Source organism: Xenopus laevis, chromosome 1S (genome assembly GCF_017654675.1).
Source record: "Xenopus laevis strain J_2021 chromosome 1S, Xenopus_laevis_v10.1, whole genome shotgun sequence".
Taxonomy (NCBI): Eukaryota; Metazoa; Chordata; class Amphibia; order Anura; family Pipidae; genus Xenopus; species Xenopus laevis.
The window spans coordinates 150219275-150235252 of NC_054372.1; the positions used below are offsets into that span (position 1 = coordinate 150219275).

General features: G+C 38.8%; 1 protein-coding gene across 1 annotated transcript; it reads left to right on the forward strand.

The window, feature by feature from the left end:
- Positions 1 to 667: 667 nt before the first annotated feature.
- diablo.S (diablo, IAP-binding mitochondrial protein S homeolog) lies at positions 668 to 15415 on the forward strand. Its single transcript, XM_018242570.2, has 6 exons — positions 668 to 820; positions 2888 to 3002; positions 4656 to 4784; positions 8611 to 8721; positions 11334 to 11430; positions 14000 to 15415. Exons 1-6 carry the CDS (start codon positions 729 to 731, stop codon positions 14230 to 14232), a joined length of 777 nt encoding a protein of 258 aa, XP_018098059.1. The 5' UTR covers positions 668 to 728; the 3' UTR covers positions 14233 to 15415.
- The last annotated feature ends 563 nt before the right edge of the window (positions 15416 to 15978 follow it).

Consider the following 15978-nt stretch of genomic DNA (forward strand, 5'->3'; position numbering starts at 1 on the left):
CTTAGATTACTGAAGACCCGGACCATGGCTGCTGTGAACTCTAAACCCTGAATCTGCAACAAGGCGTAAGTAAAAAAGTTAGGGGCATTTGCCCAGGGTAGCAGCTAGGCTGGGGGTCTATGTGGGGTAGGGTTTTTTTTTTTAATAAGGGGCTTGTTTCTCCTTTAAGGCCTTGTGAGCTAATTAGGGCTAGGGACCTTGTAAAACTGTGTCTATCACTGAACAAGGGGAAGGGTGTCCAAAACTTTGCACTTGCCACAATTACTATTTTCTTGGTTCTGAGGTCTTAAGCCTGTGAAATAAAATGTAACTGTTTGAATTGCTTCTCTTGCCACTTGTTTGACCACAAATTCAATACTGTTCTGTAAACTGCAACATAATGTCTGTAGTGTAAGTCCTGCATCATGTCTCATATTTACAAATATGGTTATCGGATATTGCATCAGGCAAATAACAAGAAATGCAATACAGTCTATGAGACATTTTGCTTTATGTAGTGGCCTTGTGGGTAGGAAAGTGGGAGAGACCTAGTCTCATAAACACAGTTATGTAAACTCTATCACAAATAAAACTTCATCAACCACAATCCTGGACTGGATTGTACTGTAACCACGTGACTGTACTGCAACTGGCGCGTTCATTCGTCTAACCTTCTTGCATGACCGGCGTCCAGGTCCGTCCTTCCACTTCCGCTTGTCTTCCGCCAATAAGCTGCACGTTATTGGCATATGACAAAATCCTATTGGTCACTTCCTGCTGCCACCAATAAGATGGCGTCGCTCACTAGACGCTTGGTCTGGAGCTTCTCTTCCATTCTCAGGTACCGTCATAAGAGAAAATGCCGATAATAATGTTGATATTAAAAACGAGCTCTGAGGAGTAGCAGACTTCTTTCTGTCAGCTAAAAGAAGAAAAGACAATGGAAGATGTTTTTATAACAGGAAGTAATTTGACGGAACTGCTCAGTATTGGGAGTAGAGTTTCTGTACATCTCTTATCTCAATCGCTGCCGGCCAGTAGCGTTCTAATCCTGTAGGAGACTCGGCCTTAACGGTGGCATTTCTATGAATTTGTATTCATTTGTGCCTGGGAGGCTGTCCGCTTCTAAAGGTAGAGGGAGCGACTATTACTTGTCTGGTTTTGACAACGTGGTTCGCCTTTAAGTTAACTTTTAGTATATTATAGAATGGCTATTTCTAAGCAACTTTTCTATTGGTTATTTATTTTTTATAGTTTTTTAATTATTGCCTTTTTCTTCTGACTCTTTCCGTCTTTCAAATGGCAGTCACTGACCCCTTCTAAAAACAAATGCTTTGTAAATTTACAAATGTTTCCATCCAGGCCTCTCTTATTCATATTCCAATCTCTTATTCAAATCAATGCATGGTTGCTAGGGTAATTGGTACCACAGCAACCAGATTGCTGAAACTGCAGACTTGGAGAGCTGCTGAATAAAAATCTAAAGAACTAAAAAAAAACCTACAAATAATAAAAAATGAGGACCAATTGCAAATTGTCTCAGAATACCACTCTCTACATTCTACTAAAAGTTAACTGAAAGGTGAACAACCCCATGAAGCGGGTGGGGGTGCTGCTAAAGTACCTTGGGTACAGGCCTTGAGTCAAGTTCAACTTTAACAGAGTGCATACATACAATATAAAGTTGTTTTGCATCAGATGCTATCAGCCAGATAGTGTGTACAACTTTTCTCATGTAAAAAGTGTTGGTCTAAACAGAAAAGTATATCAAAACCTCACAGCAGCTAAAATGCAAAGGGGATTTCATATCCTGTAACTCAGGGGTGCCCAAAAGGTAGATGGGTATCTACCAGTAGACCTTTAGCTGGTGATCAGTAGAACTCAAGACACTGTTAACAAACAGCTTGTCTAAATCACCCTCCTGTTTCATGCTTTTCATTCACATATTTATTATGTTAAGGTTACTGAAGAAATAGTAGTATATATTTTCTCATAAATCCATATTTAAGTAATATTTTCCATGGAACAGAATGCTAAAATGCTTTTGTGGATGTAGATCATAATGGGAAATCATGACTAAAAGTAGACCTTGCATTAGTAGAGTATAGGCACAGCTGCTGTAACTAAACCAATGATTTTATCCGCAGTGGTGAAGCTGGCAACAGTCCTTCTCTTACAGCATTCAGACACTCAGTATAAAATAAAATAGAGCATATCATTCTCCACTGGGTTTTACTGATTATGTTACTGTTTGAGATTAAATAGCTGACTTGGTGTAGGAAGATTGATTGCTTTTGCTGTGCATCTCCACACTCTTCATGGATTGCTGTAGAGCTAGTCTGTGTAGGTGAATTGCAGTCCTACTTCTCATTTACTTAGTGCCCTTGCACACAGGCATTTAAATTTGTGTGTGTCTGAAATCCAAGCTGAAAACACCAGAACTTACTTTTAAAAATAAGTGTGTTTGTGAGATCAACATTAATTCCTCATTTTAAATATATTTAAATGTGCATCAAATGCATGAAGGTGTAGCATACAGCATGGAATGCAGCTGTACTAAACACAGATCTTAAAGCTTGTGGGAATAGCCAGGCAAAATAAAATAGAGCTATGCACTTAAACCTGCATCTCAAAAGTGCTGAATGCCCCAAAACAAAAAAGAAAAGCTTGTGTGTAACAGGACATGTCATGGCGAGAAAACATCAGAGAATTGTTAGCTATTGTTGGTGTTCCGTATATCTGCATGGAAAAACACTCAAATTGCGTAATGAATATGTACACAATATACATAATATGTGCCAATATGCAGATTCCTGTTAATAAATTAAACTCTATCTGTCTTCAAAATACAAATGCAGTTAATACACAAAGACATGTTATATGTTTGGGTTTGTTTGCTTTTTTTCAGAGAAAGCTTTCCAATTGTAAGTAACAGAAGCTGTGTCAGCTTACTGCGAGGGTCATGGCGTAAAGTTCTGTCGGTGGGCATTGGGACAAGCTTATGTGCAATTCCAGTTGGACAGGTAATGGAAAATATATTTTGTGTTCCTTTTTGTGATGAGACAAAGTATAGACAGTAGTTTATATTACCATTAGAGTACAGGGGAGGGGAGGGAGGATTTGAAAAACAATACAGTGGCTCAGTGGGTAGCAGCAAGAGTTGAAATATAATTCCGGCCAGGTCACTATCTGCAAGGAGTTTGTATGTTCTGTCTGTGTGAGTTTCAACTGACCAGTGTGAATGTGATAAAGACAGAATATTATAAGCTTCACTGGGGCAGGGACTGATGTGAATGGTGTACAGGCATGGGATCTGTTATCTGCAAACCCATTATCCAGAAAGCTCTGAATTATGGAAAGGCTCCCATAGAATCCATTTTATCTGATCCAAGTTTTTTAAAATTATAATAAAACACTACCTTGTACTTGATCCAAACTAAAATATAATGAATCCCTTTTGAAAACAAAACCAGCCTATTGGGTTTATTAAATGTTTTCATGATTTTCTAGTAGACTTAAAGGGATACTGTCATGGGAAATTTTTTTTTTTCAAAATGAATCACATGACCAGGGGCAGCTGGGAAATTGACAAAATGTCTAGCCCCATGTCAGATTTCAAAATTGAATATAAAAAAATCTGTTTGCTCTTTTGAGAAATGGATTTCAGTGCAGAATTCTGCTGGAGCAGCACTATTAACTGATGTGTTTTGAAAAAAAATGTTTTTCCCATGACAGTATCCCTTTAAGGTATGAAGATTGAAATAATGGAAAGATCTCTGTGAAGTGATGTGGTAATGAGTCTGCGCTATTTAAATGGCAGGAAATACATTAAATAAAAAAGAGAAACAAAAAGGAATCTATTGCGGCAAGTGTAATAAGAGTTAACTTAAATAACTTTTAAATGATTGTTACAATGTATTCACAATTTAAAATGATATGATATATAGTATCTTTTATGGCTCACTGTATAACTAGAAGGCACAAACTTCACTATTCTATTTATAAACACTGAAATGTTTTACTGTGCATTATGGGTAATATGGAGGGGACTGATCATGGCCCCTCCTCTTCCTGAGGGTATTTAAACACATGCTGGTAATGTTAATAAAAGGCTTGATAAAGGGTCAGAAGGGCCCGAAACGTTGCCTTGAGGCACTTTGAGTAAAGACTGACTTTTTTCAAATTAGTGCTGCTGTCTGTTGAAATTAGATGTAATAAGAGTGGCACATTTTGTGATACATATTTATCATATGTAATTTCCAAAAAGACTCCTAGTGGGCCCACTAAAAGAGCTGGTTTGTGCTGGAGCATTATGCAAACCACAAATAACAAGGACTCTATTTCAGAGAAGTTTCCCTTTAAATATGGGTATCCACATCTTTTAATTTAACCAAAGGTGTGAACCATGCTTCTGTTCTCTCGTTTTCATTTAATGTTCAATATACCAAAACAACTAAATCAAAAAGTGCAGATATTCCTACAAGTTTAGTCACCTATAGCAACCAGCATGTGGTGTTTACTAATCATCTCTTTAAAAGCAAACATCTTACTGGTGGTTATGGGTTACTTCACTTAGGCAAATGTAGTGCCCTTACTACTCTTTCTCAAAATTGAATTGACAAAATTGAGCAGTCATGCATCCAGTGTTTTCATTTCTCTTCTATTTTGTTTTTTAGAGGTCAGAGCCCACTCTCTCAAGCGAGTGCCTAATAAAGAGGGCAGCATATTTGGTAGCAGACAGTTCATCTACGTTTTTATCTCAGACAACGTATGCTCTTGTTGAATCCCTCACAGAATATACCACGGTAAGACAACGGTACTGGGCTCTAGATCATATATGAATATGATACAGTTAAGCTCCAATTTTAATTTTTCCAGGGACAAAAATACAAAGCATAAGGTTCAGGAAAACATAAACTAGAGGGATGTAAAATGAAGTTTTGAATCAGTGTTAACCGTGATTAAAATTGTAGAACTGTAGGCTGAAAAATTTGTGAAAAAATGTAATTAAAAAGCAGGAAAATTTCAAATGTTTCACAAAAAGTAACAGTCACATACAGATATCAAAATGGAAACCAATCTTAAGGTTCTTCTTTCTTTAGATGCATTTGTTCATCCTTAAATTTACAAACTATAAGTATATGCAGGTTAACAGAGTGGCATTTCCCTGCACTCATTTCTAATACTTTACATATTTATCACTGAGCCATGAATACAAGTGCTTACATCTAATATATATGAGTGTATATCACAAGTATCACAATATAGCATGCATGTGAACTAATATCTATAATATTGACATAAAGCCATGATGGGGTCCAGATTATTTTTGTAAAATTTAGCAGGCAGCCCTGTGCTGCTTAGTAAGTCTGCTGGTGGGAAGCAGTGCAGGGACGTAACTACACGGGCCCGGACCCCCTTGGGGCTCTCCGTATGTTTGCGCAGATGCGAAGACATGCAGAAAACTGCGTCGGGGAAGGGGGCGGGGCAGTTGCTCTACCTGCACCCGGGCCTCCACAATCATAGTTATGTTACTGAAGTAGTGGCTTAGCTACAGAGGAGGCAGACCTTGCAGCATGGGGCTCAAGTCCGCAATTTCTGTGGGTGACTAGCAGCGTGTGACCAACAATTGTTTTACATTGTGGGGTAGCATACAATGTTTCTAACTGTGGGACCACTGTGTCCCATCCAGAAAATACAGTTACTATATAAAACAAATTGAAGATATTTTGTGGATGCTAGATTGAGGTCAAGCAGTTAAACACTTGGTAAATCTGGTCAATAAATCTCTGTTCTTATAAGAGAACAGGCAGGGTGCAAAGTGCACAAGAATTCTCTTGTCAGCACACTCCCAACTTAAATCTTGGATTCGGTGCAAGTCACATGATGGCCACATCCACCTGCCAATCCAGTATACAGCTAACAGACAGCACCGGCAAGAAAAGTCTTTTATTAAAAACCTTCATTGAAATATGGGCTCTGATCCGGGTACTTAACAATGTTTCAGACCAACATCGGCCCTTTTTCAAGCGGGTACTTAGCAACGTTTCAGCTTTTTCAACCAAAAAGACCAACATTGGCCCTTTTTCAAGTGGGTACTTAGCAACGTTTCAGCTTTTTCAAGCTTGAAGGACTGATAGTTTGGTTTATCTATGCATATCAGGCATCAACCTGTTCAGTAGACCCCTGGCGTTCATACTTACTAGGATGCCTTTTGTTGGTACGTTACAAAATGTGGGGTATATAATTGGGTAAAATGCAAGCTTTGTGACCAGTTGGGTTCGAAACATGTAGTGCGATAATAAAACTACATACTTTCAAAGACTCTCCAGATTTTCTTGTTGTTATATGTTACCAAGGTGGAGATGGATACACCATTTGTCTGTGGAACTAAAGTCTGACTAACTAAACCAATTGGTGGATCACTGAGGAATAATTTCCAGTTTTCATATTTAGTATGCCTTTTGCTGGTACGTTACAAAATGGGGGGTATATAATGGGGTAAAATGCAAGCTTTGTGACTATTTTTAGAATTTTTTTAAAAAATGTTGTTTAGCATAACTTTGCAGTTTGGTAGTTTGCAGTAGAAAGATATAATTACCTGCTAATTACCTGCTTTAGATTCGTCAGAATGTGTTCTTTCGGAAAATTGTTAGTATGTACTATTTTTATTTGGGAGTCTCTGTATGCCACCTAGTTTGGTAAATCTTTTCATATCAGGCATCAAACTGTTCAGTAGACCCCTGGCGTTCATATTTAGGATGCCTTTTGCTGGTACGTTACAAAATGTGCGGTATATAATGGGGTAAAATGCAAACTTTGTAATTATTTTGAGAAATTTAAAAAAAAAAAACACTGTTTAGCATAGCTTTGCGGTTTGGTAGTTTGCAGTAGAAAGATGTCATTTTCTGCTTTAGATTCTTCAGAATGTGTACTTTCGGAAAATATATGGTTTTCTAGGGTCTCCATACTGGTAGGGGTCTCATGGCACATAATACACATACCGGGTGCTTATATTGTAGTAGCCAGAGTGTCATACATGAAAATTCATACGCCCTATTTGGATTTGGGGGTCTCTGTATGCAACATAGTTTTGTAAATCTATGCATATTGGGCATCAAACTGTTTAGTAGACACCCCCGCATTCATATTTAGGATGCTTTATGCTGGTAATGATACATGCACAGTACGATGCTGGAAAGTTGAAGCTTTGAGGCAATTTTCAGATATTCCACCAAAACCGACAATTTTGGGAAAGCCTTGCGACTTGGTAGTTTGGAGCAGAAAGGCATGGGTACCCATTTTAGATTCGGTAGAAAATGTACTTTCCAAAAATATATGGTTTTGGGGGGTAAACATATATTTCTGTTTGTACCCCACAAAAAATGCAGTCAATGTGTTGATTTTTCATTAGCTGAAGTTACCCACAGGCCTATTTGTATGCGCTAACTTCATTTTGGGGCCTCTAAATGCCAGATACTTTGCTAAACCTATGCACAGTGGGCATCAAACTGTTCAGTGGACCCCTGGCAATCATATTTAGGGTGCTTTTTCTTGGTACCTATTACAGTGTGGGATATGCGGAGTTCAAAATAAAACATTTGAAGTGATTTTTCAGAATTTTGATACATTTTTATAAAAACCACTATGTTCAGACAAGCTTTGATGTTTGGTAGTTAGGAGTAGAGAGACATAGTTACCCATTTTGGAATCGGCAGAATGCGTACTTTTCAATAATATACTGCCGGGAGTTTTTGCCGTACAGAAGTCCTAAATCTGGCTAAAACTATACATATCTAGTATTGGCACGTTCGAGAGACATAAGGCTTTCCAAACCAGTTGGATTTTCATGCGTAAAATTAAACATTTTTCTGGTATAAATTCATATATTGTGAAAAATAGAAATTTTAAATTTTTTTTGTATTTAGTGCTATAAATCTTTTTGCAGAGGTAAAAATACATGAAAACTCAGGCAGATTTAGAAAGCTCAGTTTCTCCCAAAAAAACAATGTATAGTTTTCCTAGGTAAACTATAGGTTTCCCCTCAGAAAATGCCCCTAAAACAAATGGTTAAAAAATGGCTGGCATTTCACGTAACCAAAATGTGCGATTCTGCTGGCACTTAAAGGGTTAATAGATGTGTCTCTTTGTTTGTTTTCCATAGCCATTGTAAACTCATTTTGTGTTTTATAGGTTTGGCAGGATAGTCTGGTCAGTAGGAACTTCTGTTATTTTCATACAGTTAAAATGAAAAAAACAACTTAAATGCTCAGTATGTTCATTCTATAGAACATTTATCCAAGGCACATTCTGCATGACAGTGTGTTTTCCCTGTGCATGTGTGGGGTTTCTCCCACACCCCCAAAATGCATACAGGAAGCTTAACTGGTTTCAGGCAAAATTGACCGTAGTGATGCTGTGTATATGTGATAGGGATGGACAGGGAGTTCCACCTGGTGGCTAGTTAGGCTATTGAACACTTCTATTGCAGGATAACTCACAAGTGATAAAATACAAACTAATATATAAACCAAGGGGCAGCTACTTGATACCAAAAAGTCTGATTAACTCTTTCTGTTGAGCAGAGCAATTCCAAGGCTAACAGTATTACTGTTTCTACTTTGTCTGCAGGCTGTGTATACACTGATTTCTCTGCAAAAGAAGTACACCTCCCTTCTTGATAAAATGAATTCAAATGAAGAAAGTGCCATCTGGCAAGTGATCAATGGAGCTCGTGTGCAGGTATGATTGTTAGGCTTGGGCCATATGAGTAATTCTATTTCCAAGGGTGGCTTTCTCAAAAGAGTGCATTTGCTGTAAATGTATAGCTTATTCCAATCTCAAGGTGTTCACATACAGACATTAATCATGTAGTTAGGGGGCGTGCACTGGGGCCCGTACCACCTTGGGGCTCTCCGGACACTCAATTCGAAGGTGCACAGAAAACTGCGTTCAAAGGGGGGGCACAGCCTGCAAACCGGCCCAACTCTCCTTAGTTACGTTACTGGTTACAGGTACCACCAACTTGCAAGACCAGATAAAAAGATCTCCAGACACCACAGATGAAATAACTGCTTACATCATAAACTATAATATAAATATATAAATACCTACTTGCACCACACGAATTAGATGATGCAGTCCTTCAAGTGCTTAGGTACAACCCAACCAAAATTTACACCTATAAGTTAATTTTAAGCCACAAGAGCTCTGTGATGTTGACAAGTCTGTAGAACTCATTTATCAACAGTGGGTAAATTTGCACTGGGGCAGTAACCCATATCAGCCAATCAGTGACAAGTTTTTTTTCAGGCATCTTCAGACAGAACAATAAAAGGACAAATGTGCTTGGTTGTTTTTGGTTACTGCCCAGGTCCAAATTTGACCAGTTTTGATAAATAAGCAAGTGTGCAACACAGTATTGCCATCTAGTGACATACTCAGATATTGCAATAGAAAATAATTCTAATAAGGCCACCTTGTCATATAGCAAACAGAATAACAGGGAGAAATAAAGAAATTAGGGATGCACCGAATCCACTTTTTTGGAGTCGGCCGAACCCCCGAATCCTTTGTGAAAGATTCGGCCGAATATGCATTCGGCATATGCAAATTAGTGGTGGGAAGGGGAAAACATTTTTTACTTCCTTGTTTTGTGAAAAAAAGTCACACAATTTCCCTCACTCCCCTAATTTGCATATGCAAATTCAGTTCGGCCAGGAAGAAGGATTCGGCCGAATCCTGCTGAAAAAGGCAGAATCCCGAACCGAATCCTGGATTCAGTGCATCCCTAAAAGAAATTAACGATAGGGTAAGACAGTTTTTCTTACCTCATAATTTTCTTATCTGGTAATTTTCCCTTAAAATGATTCTGGGTATTCCTTCCTTCTTCATTTCGCGTTGTTAAAGTTTTTTTCACTATATGCAAAATGGTATGATATGTCATTGGTGATACCTTTAAATATTGCTCTAGCACAGAGGTGTGTATGTCTGATGAAGGGGCATGTCCCGAAAAGTCACATTTGAATTAAACACAAAGGCTTAATCCCTGTTTGCATGAAGCCTGTTGTGCTGGTTATTCTGTTTGCTATACTCTGATAATGCAATGTTACAAGCAAATGTTACAAACTGTGCATCAAAAACACTGAAACATATCTCCTAAATCAGGGGTCAGCAACCTTTACTATCAAAAGAGCCATTTTGCCCCCTCTTCCACTAAAAAAATAATAGTCTGGAGCCACAAAACATAACACAGCTTATAAACTTTTAAAAGTTTTAACCTTTTTTTAATTGTAACTGTTACAACAACAGAATACAACAAACAGAAGTGCAGTGTGTAGGCCTACTTTGAAATAAATTAAACACTGAATAGCCCTATTAAATGCTAGTGTTTTCATCTGTTTAATGTGACTTCTGTTTCTGAAGCTGCATGCTGATCTTCCTTCTCTTGTCGTGACTGTGTGAGCGCTGTAAGGACCATGATGAATCATCTTGCTGCGGCTCGGTCTTGCCTGTCACTCCTGGGATGTCTTTACAGCCCTCGCACCTGCTGGCGGCTTCCTGAGCCGCCAGCAAGTGGGCTATATAGATGACGTAACAGGCAAAGCCGCAAGACCGAGCCGCAGCAAGCAGGATGAAGAGCCGCAGGTTGCCTACCCCTGTCCTAAATGGTTTAAAGGAACAGTTCAGTGTGAAAATAAAAACTGGGTAAATAGGCTGTGGAAAATAAAAAATGTTTCTAATATAGTTAGTTAGCCAAAAATGTAATATATAAAGGCCGGAGTGACTGGATGTCTAATAAAACAGCCAGAATCCAACTTCCTGCTTTTCAGCTCTATAACTCTGAGTTAGTCAGCGACTTGAAGGGGGGGCCACATGGTACATTTCTGTTCAGTGAGTTTGCAATTGATCCTCAGCATTCAGCTCAGATTCAAAAGCAACAGAAATGACCCATGTGCCCCCCCCCCATAAGTCTCTGATTTGTTACTGCCTGGTAACCAGTCAGTGTAAACCAAGAAAGCTGAAAAGCAGGAAGTAGTGTTGTAGCTGTTATATTACACCTCCAGTCACTCCAGCCTTTGTACATTACATTTTTGACTAGCTAACTATATTAGAAACATTTTTTATTTTGCACAGCCTATCTATTTACCCAGTTTTTATTTTTACACTGAACAATTCCTTTAAGCTCACAGTTCCTAGAGATGATACACATCAGGCATAGACACTGTTGGGCTCATTTATAAACGTTGGGCAAATTTGCACCTGGCCAGTAATCCATGGCAACCAACCCAATGTCTACTTTCATTCTTCAACCTATGAAATGTGGATGTAAGCCTTGTTTTGCCCTTTTGTAGATGAAGCAATTAAAAGAACAGTATCTGAAGTATGAATCTAGCTGGAAGAGAGCTGTGAGCCTATCAGAGATGGCAGCAGAAGCCGCATACCAATCTGGTAAGTTTTCATTTTGTTATGTTTCCCATGCATCTCCGTTGTGCTCACCAGTGGCGTAACTAGAGTTTGGGGGGGGCCCCCTGCAGACAAACATGGGGTGCTCCCTCCCCCTCAGATGACTAATGAAGCACGGGTATACTTTGCAACACTTGAATTAAAAAAAAAACAAAAAAAAAACCCAACTTCCCAGTAAGACCACTGCAAATATGTCCAATGATCACTTCATTAACTCCAGACACTGCATTGATAGATTTAAAGCATTACCTCACCAAGCTGAATACCACACTTTTCTTCTAACTGTGCTTTGTTGACTGATTTGATGCTTGTGATGTGAATGAAAGAGTTTCTACTGAGCCACTAGGTGGCAAAACTGAGCCCTTATGAAGTGTTACAGTTAGTAAATGAAGCAAAAGCCTTATCTTTTCTATTGTTGCAGGTAGGAGATAGCAGTAACAGTAATTTGCTCCTGTTTATTTAATGTCACATTGTGTGCAAATAATACCCATTTTCTTCTACCTTGTGACATATCATCCACACATTTATCACTTTGTGCTTAAGGTTGTTGGTTTTCCCAACAGCCAGTGGTACTCCGAGTTATTCCTCCTTTGCTCCATCATCTTTAACATAACAATTGAAATTCTCTATGCTCTTATAAAATCCAGGATACATGCCATTGACATTTAAAATGAAGGCCATTTAGCAAATTCAGTTTTTCCAGTTAAACTCATCACTAATCTCTTCATTCTAACACTGTTTTGACTGATTATCAGCAAATGAAGAAGTAAAGGGGGAGGCATAACATTTGGTCATTCCTATGGATGGTGGTGTGTGTGTGATCAGCCCATAGGCTCGTTGGTTGGAGAGCCAGAAGGGTCTGCCTGTGTATGCCCTTCTTAAAGATGAAACGTGTCAGCATCACAAGTAGTGATCGTTGTCTTCTAACCACAGGAGAGAGAGAATGACCCATGAAGTTGCACCACCCCACAGTCTATGTTAGAGATTCCCACCATATGAGCGAGATTAAAATTTAACTTTTAATAATTGGTACCTTAACCCTGCACACCACTCTTTTTTTTGTTTTGTTTTCCGTTGCTATATCTAGGGGAAGGTGCTACCTTTGTATGTACAATATATTGTTGTCTTCTATAATACAGTACTTTTCTTGAAGGTTGATTTTTTTTTTTTTTTTGTTCAAGTCAGAGAAACTCTGCTCTTAGTTATTGTGTGTTGCTTACTTTCCCACTTGTCCCTCTGTGTAAATGACCAATCTCACAAACAACCTTGTAACACTCAGGGTTTGAGTGCTTCAGTGGGTCGGGTACCCGCGGGTTACCCTCAAAAAAAAAAATGAGGGTAGGATTTTAAGGTGCGGGTATAGATGTGGGTTGCGGGTCGGGTTACGGGTCTCATCTAAATTTCTTATCTTATTTTATATTGTCTATATACAAGTCCTTTAAAATTTTTACAAAACTTGTTTCTGTCACCGCCCACTTTTGATGATGTCACTTCCCTTCCAGTTTGCAGCAACATCACTTCTGTTTGATGGTGGTCAGCGGGTTGCGGGTCGGGTTGCGGATAAGGCAGTTGTGGGTAGAGGATCAAAGTGGGTAAATTTGCAGGTTCGGGTCGCGGGGTCCAGGTCTTAGAAATTGGTTCCGCGCAGGACTCTACTTAGGGGCAGATTTACTAAGGTTCGAATGCTAAATTTCGATAATTTTTTATTTTTTTAAATGTGTTTTTTTTTTTTTTGGTCAAAACTCACAAATTCGAATACAAAACCACCAATTTGAATGTTAGATTTACCTCAACCCTGGAAACAGTTCTAATTCGACTATTCTCCACCTAAAACCTTTTGAGTTCATGTAGTCAATGGCAGAGGTCCCTTGAACTATCTGTCATTAGTAGAGATGAGTCAAATTTTCACTTTGAAAATGACACCCATAGACTCCAATGGGAGAAAAAAAATGTGCATCAATATAAGAATTTGACCCACAAAAGTCGTTGTTTTTTTTTTCAGAGAAACTCAATTCGAATTTGTTTCAAGTTTTCGGGTTGGGACTATTCTATCGAATTTTAGATGTTTTCTCATAAATAACATACCATTTTAATTGTGAATAAAATTTATCAGAGTTTAAAAAAAATTCACATGACTCTAAAATTCGACCTTTGATAAATAACCCCTTAGTCTTTTTTACTGGTTTTCACGTTTTTGATTTGAGTGTGGTAATTTCACATAGCAACTGATGTCCCTAACCTGGCCCTGCACCTTTGTCCATGTTCATATCAGTTCTTGTGCTATCTTTGGGCTCATGTATGTGGACACACCAGTTATTTTCTCTGTGACATGTATGATTTTTGTCGAAGAATCGTGTAGGATATTGATTGCATGTGTTTTTTCTTGTTTCCTAAAAAATTGGACCAAAAGGTACAATAACCCATTTGTAGATTCTTATGTTTATGTAGTACATGTTGTCTTTCATTTCTTGACTGCACTGATCCTCAACATATATATCCCCTTTAAAAGCAACTGTTAATTTGCCTGTATTCATATTTACCAATGACTGTGCAGGTGCAGACCAGGCTTCAGTGACTGTGCGAAATCACATCCAGATAGTTCAGAGCCAAGTGCAGGAAGCCCAAGATCAGGCTCATATGGCAGAGGTGCAGCTGACTGCAAGTCAGGCTGAAGAGATTAAAAGAACTATTACAGAAGATAAAGGGAACCCTCCCAGTGGAGGGAGCCCAAGAAGCAGCTTATCGGAGGAAGAGGAAATACCTGAAGCTTACCTGCGTGAAGACTGAAATGTGTCTTTAAATGTGTGAAGTGATAATGCTACAAGAGGAAGCAGTGACAATGTGAATTTTGATACTTTACTTCATCTAATTTATGGATTACTTACTATCCATAGACATAAGTGGTAAGAATTATGCACAAAGAAGGTACATTTCTAGGGTTTGTTTATCGGCTGATCTGATCCTGGTTAAAGTGAGTGGTATGCCCTCTCAGCCACTAGCATACCCAAACTTTCTTTTTTACTTGGTCTTTGTTCCTAGAAATTACCTGACTGGATTTCAGCTAATAACTGGCAGGGGTCAATTGTGGCTTGAGTATTACAGATCTGTGAGCAAAACAAGACTGCTGTGAAGCCCTTGTGTGATTATTGCCTCTGTGTCTGTGCACATTAATACAATAAGGACACAGTATAGTTCTAATTAGCACTTCCCTTTACTAATAATTCCTATTTACGCTATTTGTTGCACCCCTGGGCAGATTTAAAGTCACCTAAGGGTGCAGATAAAAGAATGCCAGGCCTCTATTTATACAGAATTGTGCATTGCTAGTATATTATAATATACTATATTATAATATCGACACATTTTGTAAGTTACCGTAAGAGTTCTATTCCCTTAACTATCTAATAAAATAACACTCCCATGTTTAATGGTGTTCTACAAAAAATGGAACAAAGAGAAATGTTAATTTCTGATATATTCCAAAATAGGGAAGGACAACATAGCAGTGTGTTACTGGTTGTGCTTTAATGGTATATTTATAATAGGAAGAAGTTCCAAAGATTGTATATACTGTTATTTGCTTTGAATGGGCAGCGACACATGAGCAACATTTTTACGGATCCACAGACACACAATTATTTGCAGTTGGGGAGCCAACAGTATCAGAGCACAATCACCTTTTTACCTAATACCGCAATTAATGTACTACAGTAATTGGACTTTTTGGAAACTAACATTTGTTTAAAAGTTGCACTTAATGTGGTTGGAATTATGGGTGCAGAAGGCGGGGTTTTTGGGTATAAAGGTGATTGTGCACTAGATGAAGGGAGGGTGTATGTACCCCCCCCCAGAAACGTTAATACTGTTGGTGATACGATAAAAGGTGTAAACTCCCCAACTGCAGATAATTGTGTGTGCAGATCCATAAAAAAAATTGCTGTTGCTAAGTAGAAGGTAAGTGCAGTAGAAGTAAATTGCAGGAGTGCAGTGGATTCATCACATTAATCTGAAGCAGTGGCACACAGGCAATTCTTTGTATGGGCAGTGACACATGTGGTAACTTTCTGCACTTAAAGGAGAAGGAAACCCCGTAGAAATAAAACCCTGTGCCCCCCCCCCTTGGGGAAATGCCCCATACTTTATACTTACCCCTTGTTGCAGATTCTGGCAGTGGACTTCACGTCATCCATTTCCGCGTCCTCGGTAAGATGACAGGGAGATCTGCAATCTCTGTCAATTTCGGTGCATGCGCAGTTGTTGAAAACCGACAAATTGCTCCAACTGCGCATGCGCCAACATACCGATCTCCCAGTCAGCTTACCGAGGACCCGGAAAATGGATGTCGTGAAGTCCGCTGCCAGAATCTGCAACGAGGGGTCAGTATAAAGTATGGGGCATGGGGGGGGGGAGGGAGAGGGGTCTACGTGGTGTGGGGGAGGTACAGGTTTGTTTTTTTCTACAGGGTAGAGGAAAAAAAGCCCAAAGTCGCCTCGTGCAATTGTACACGTTTTATTTGCTAGTAATTACGTACAC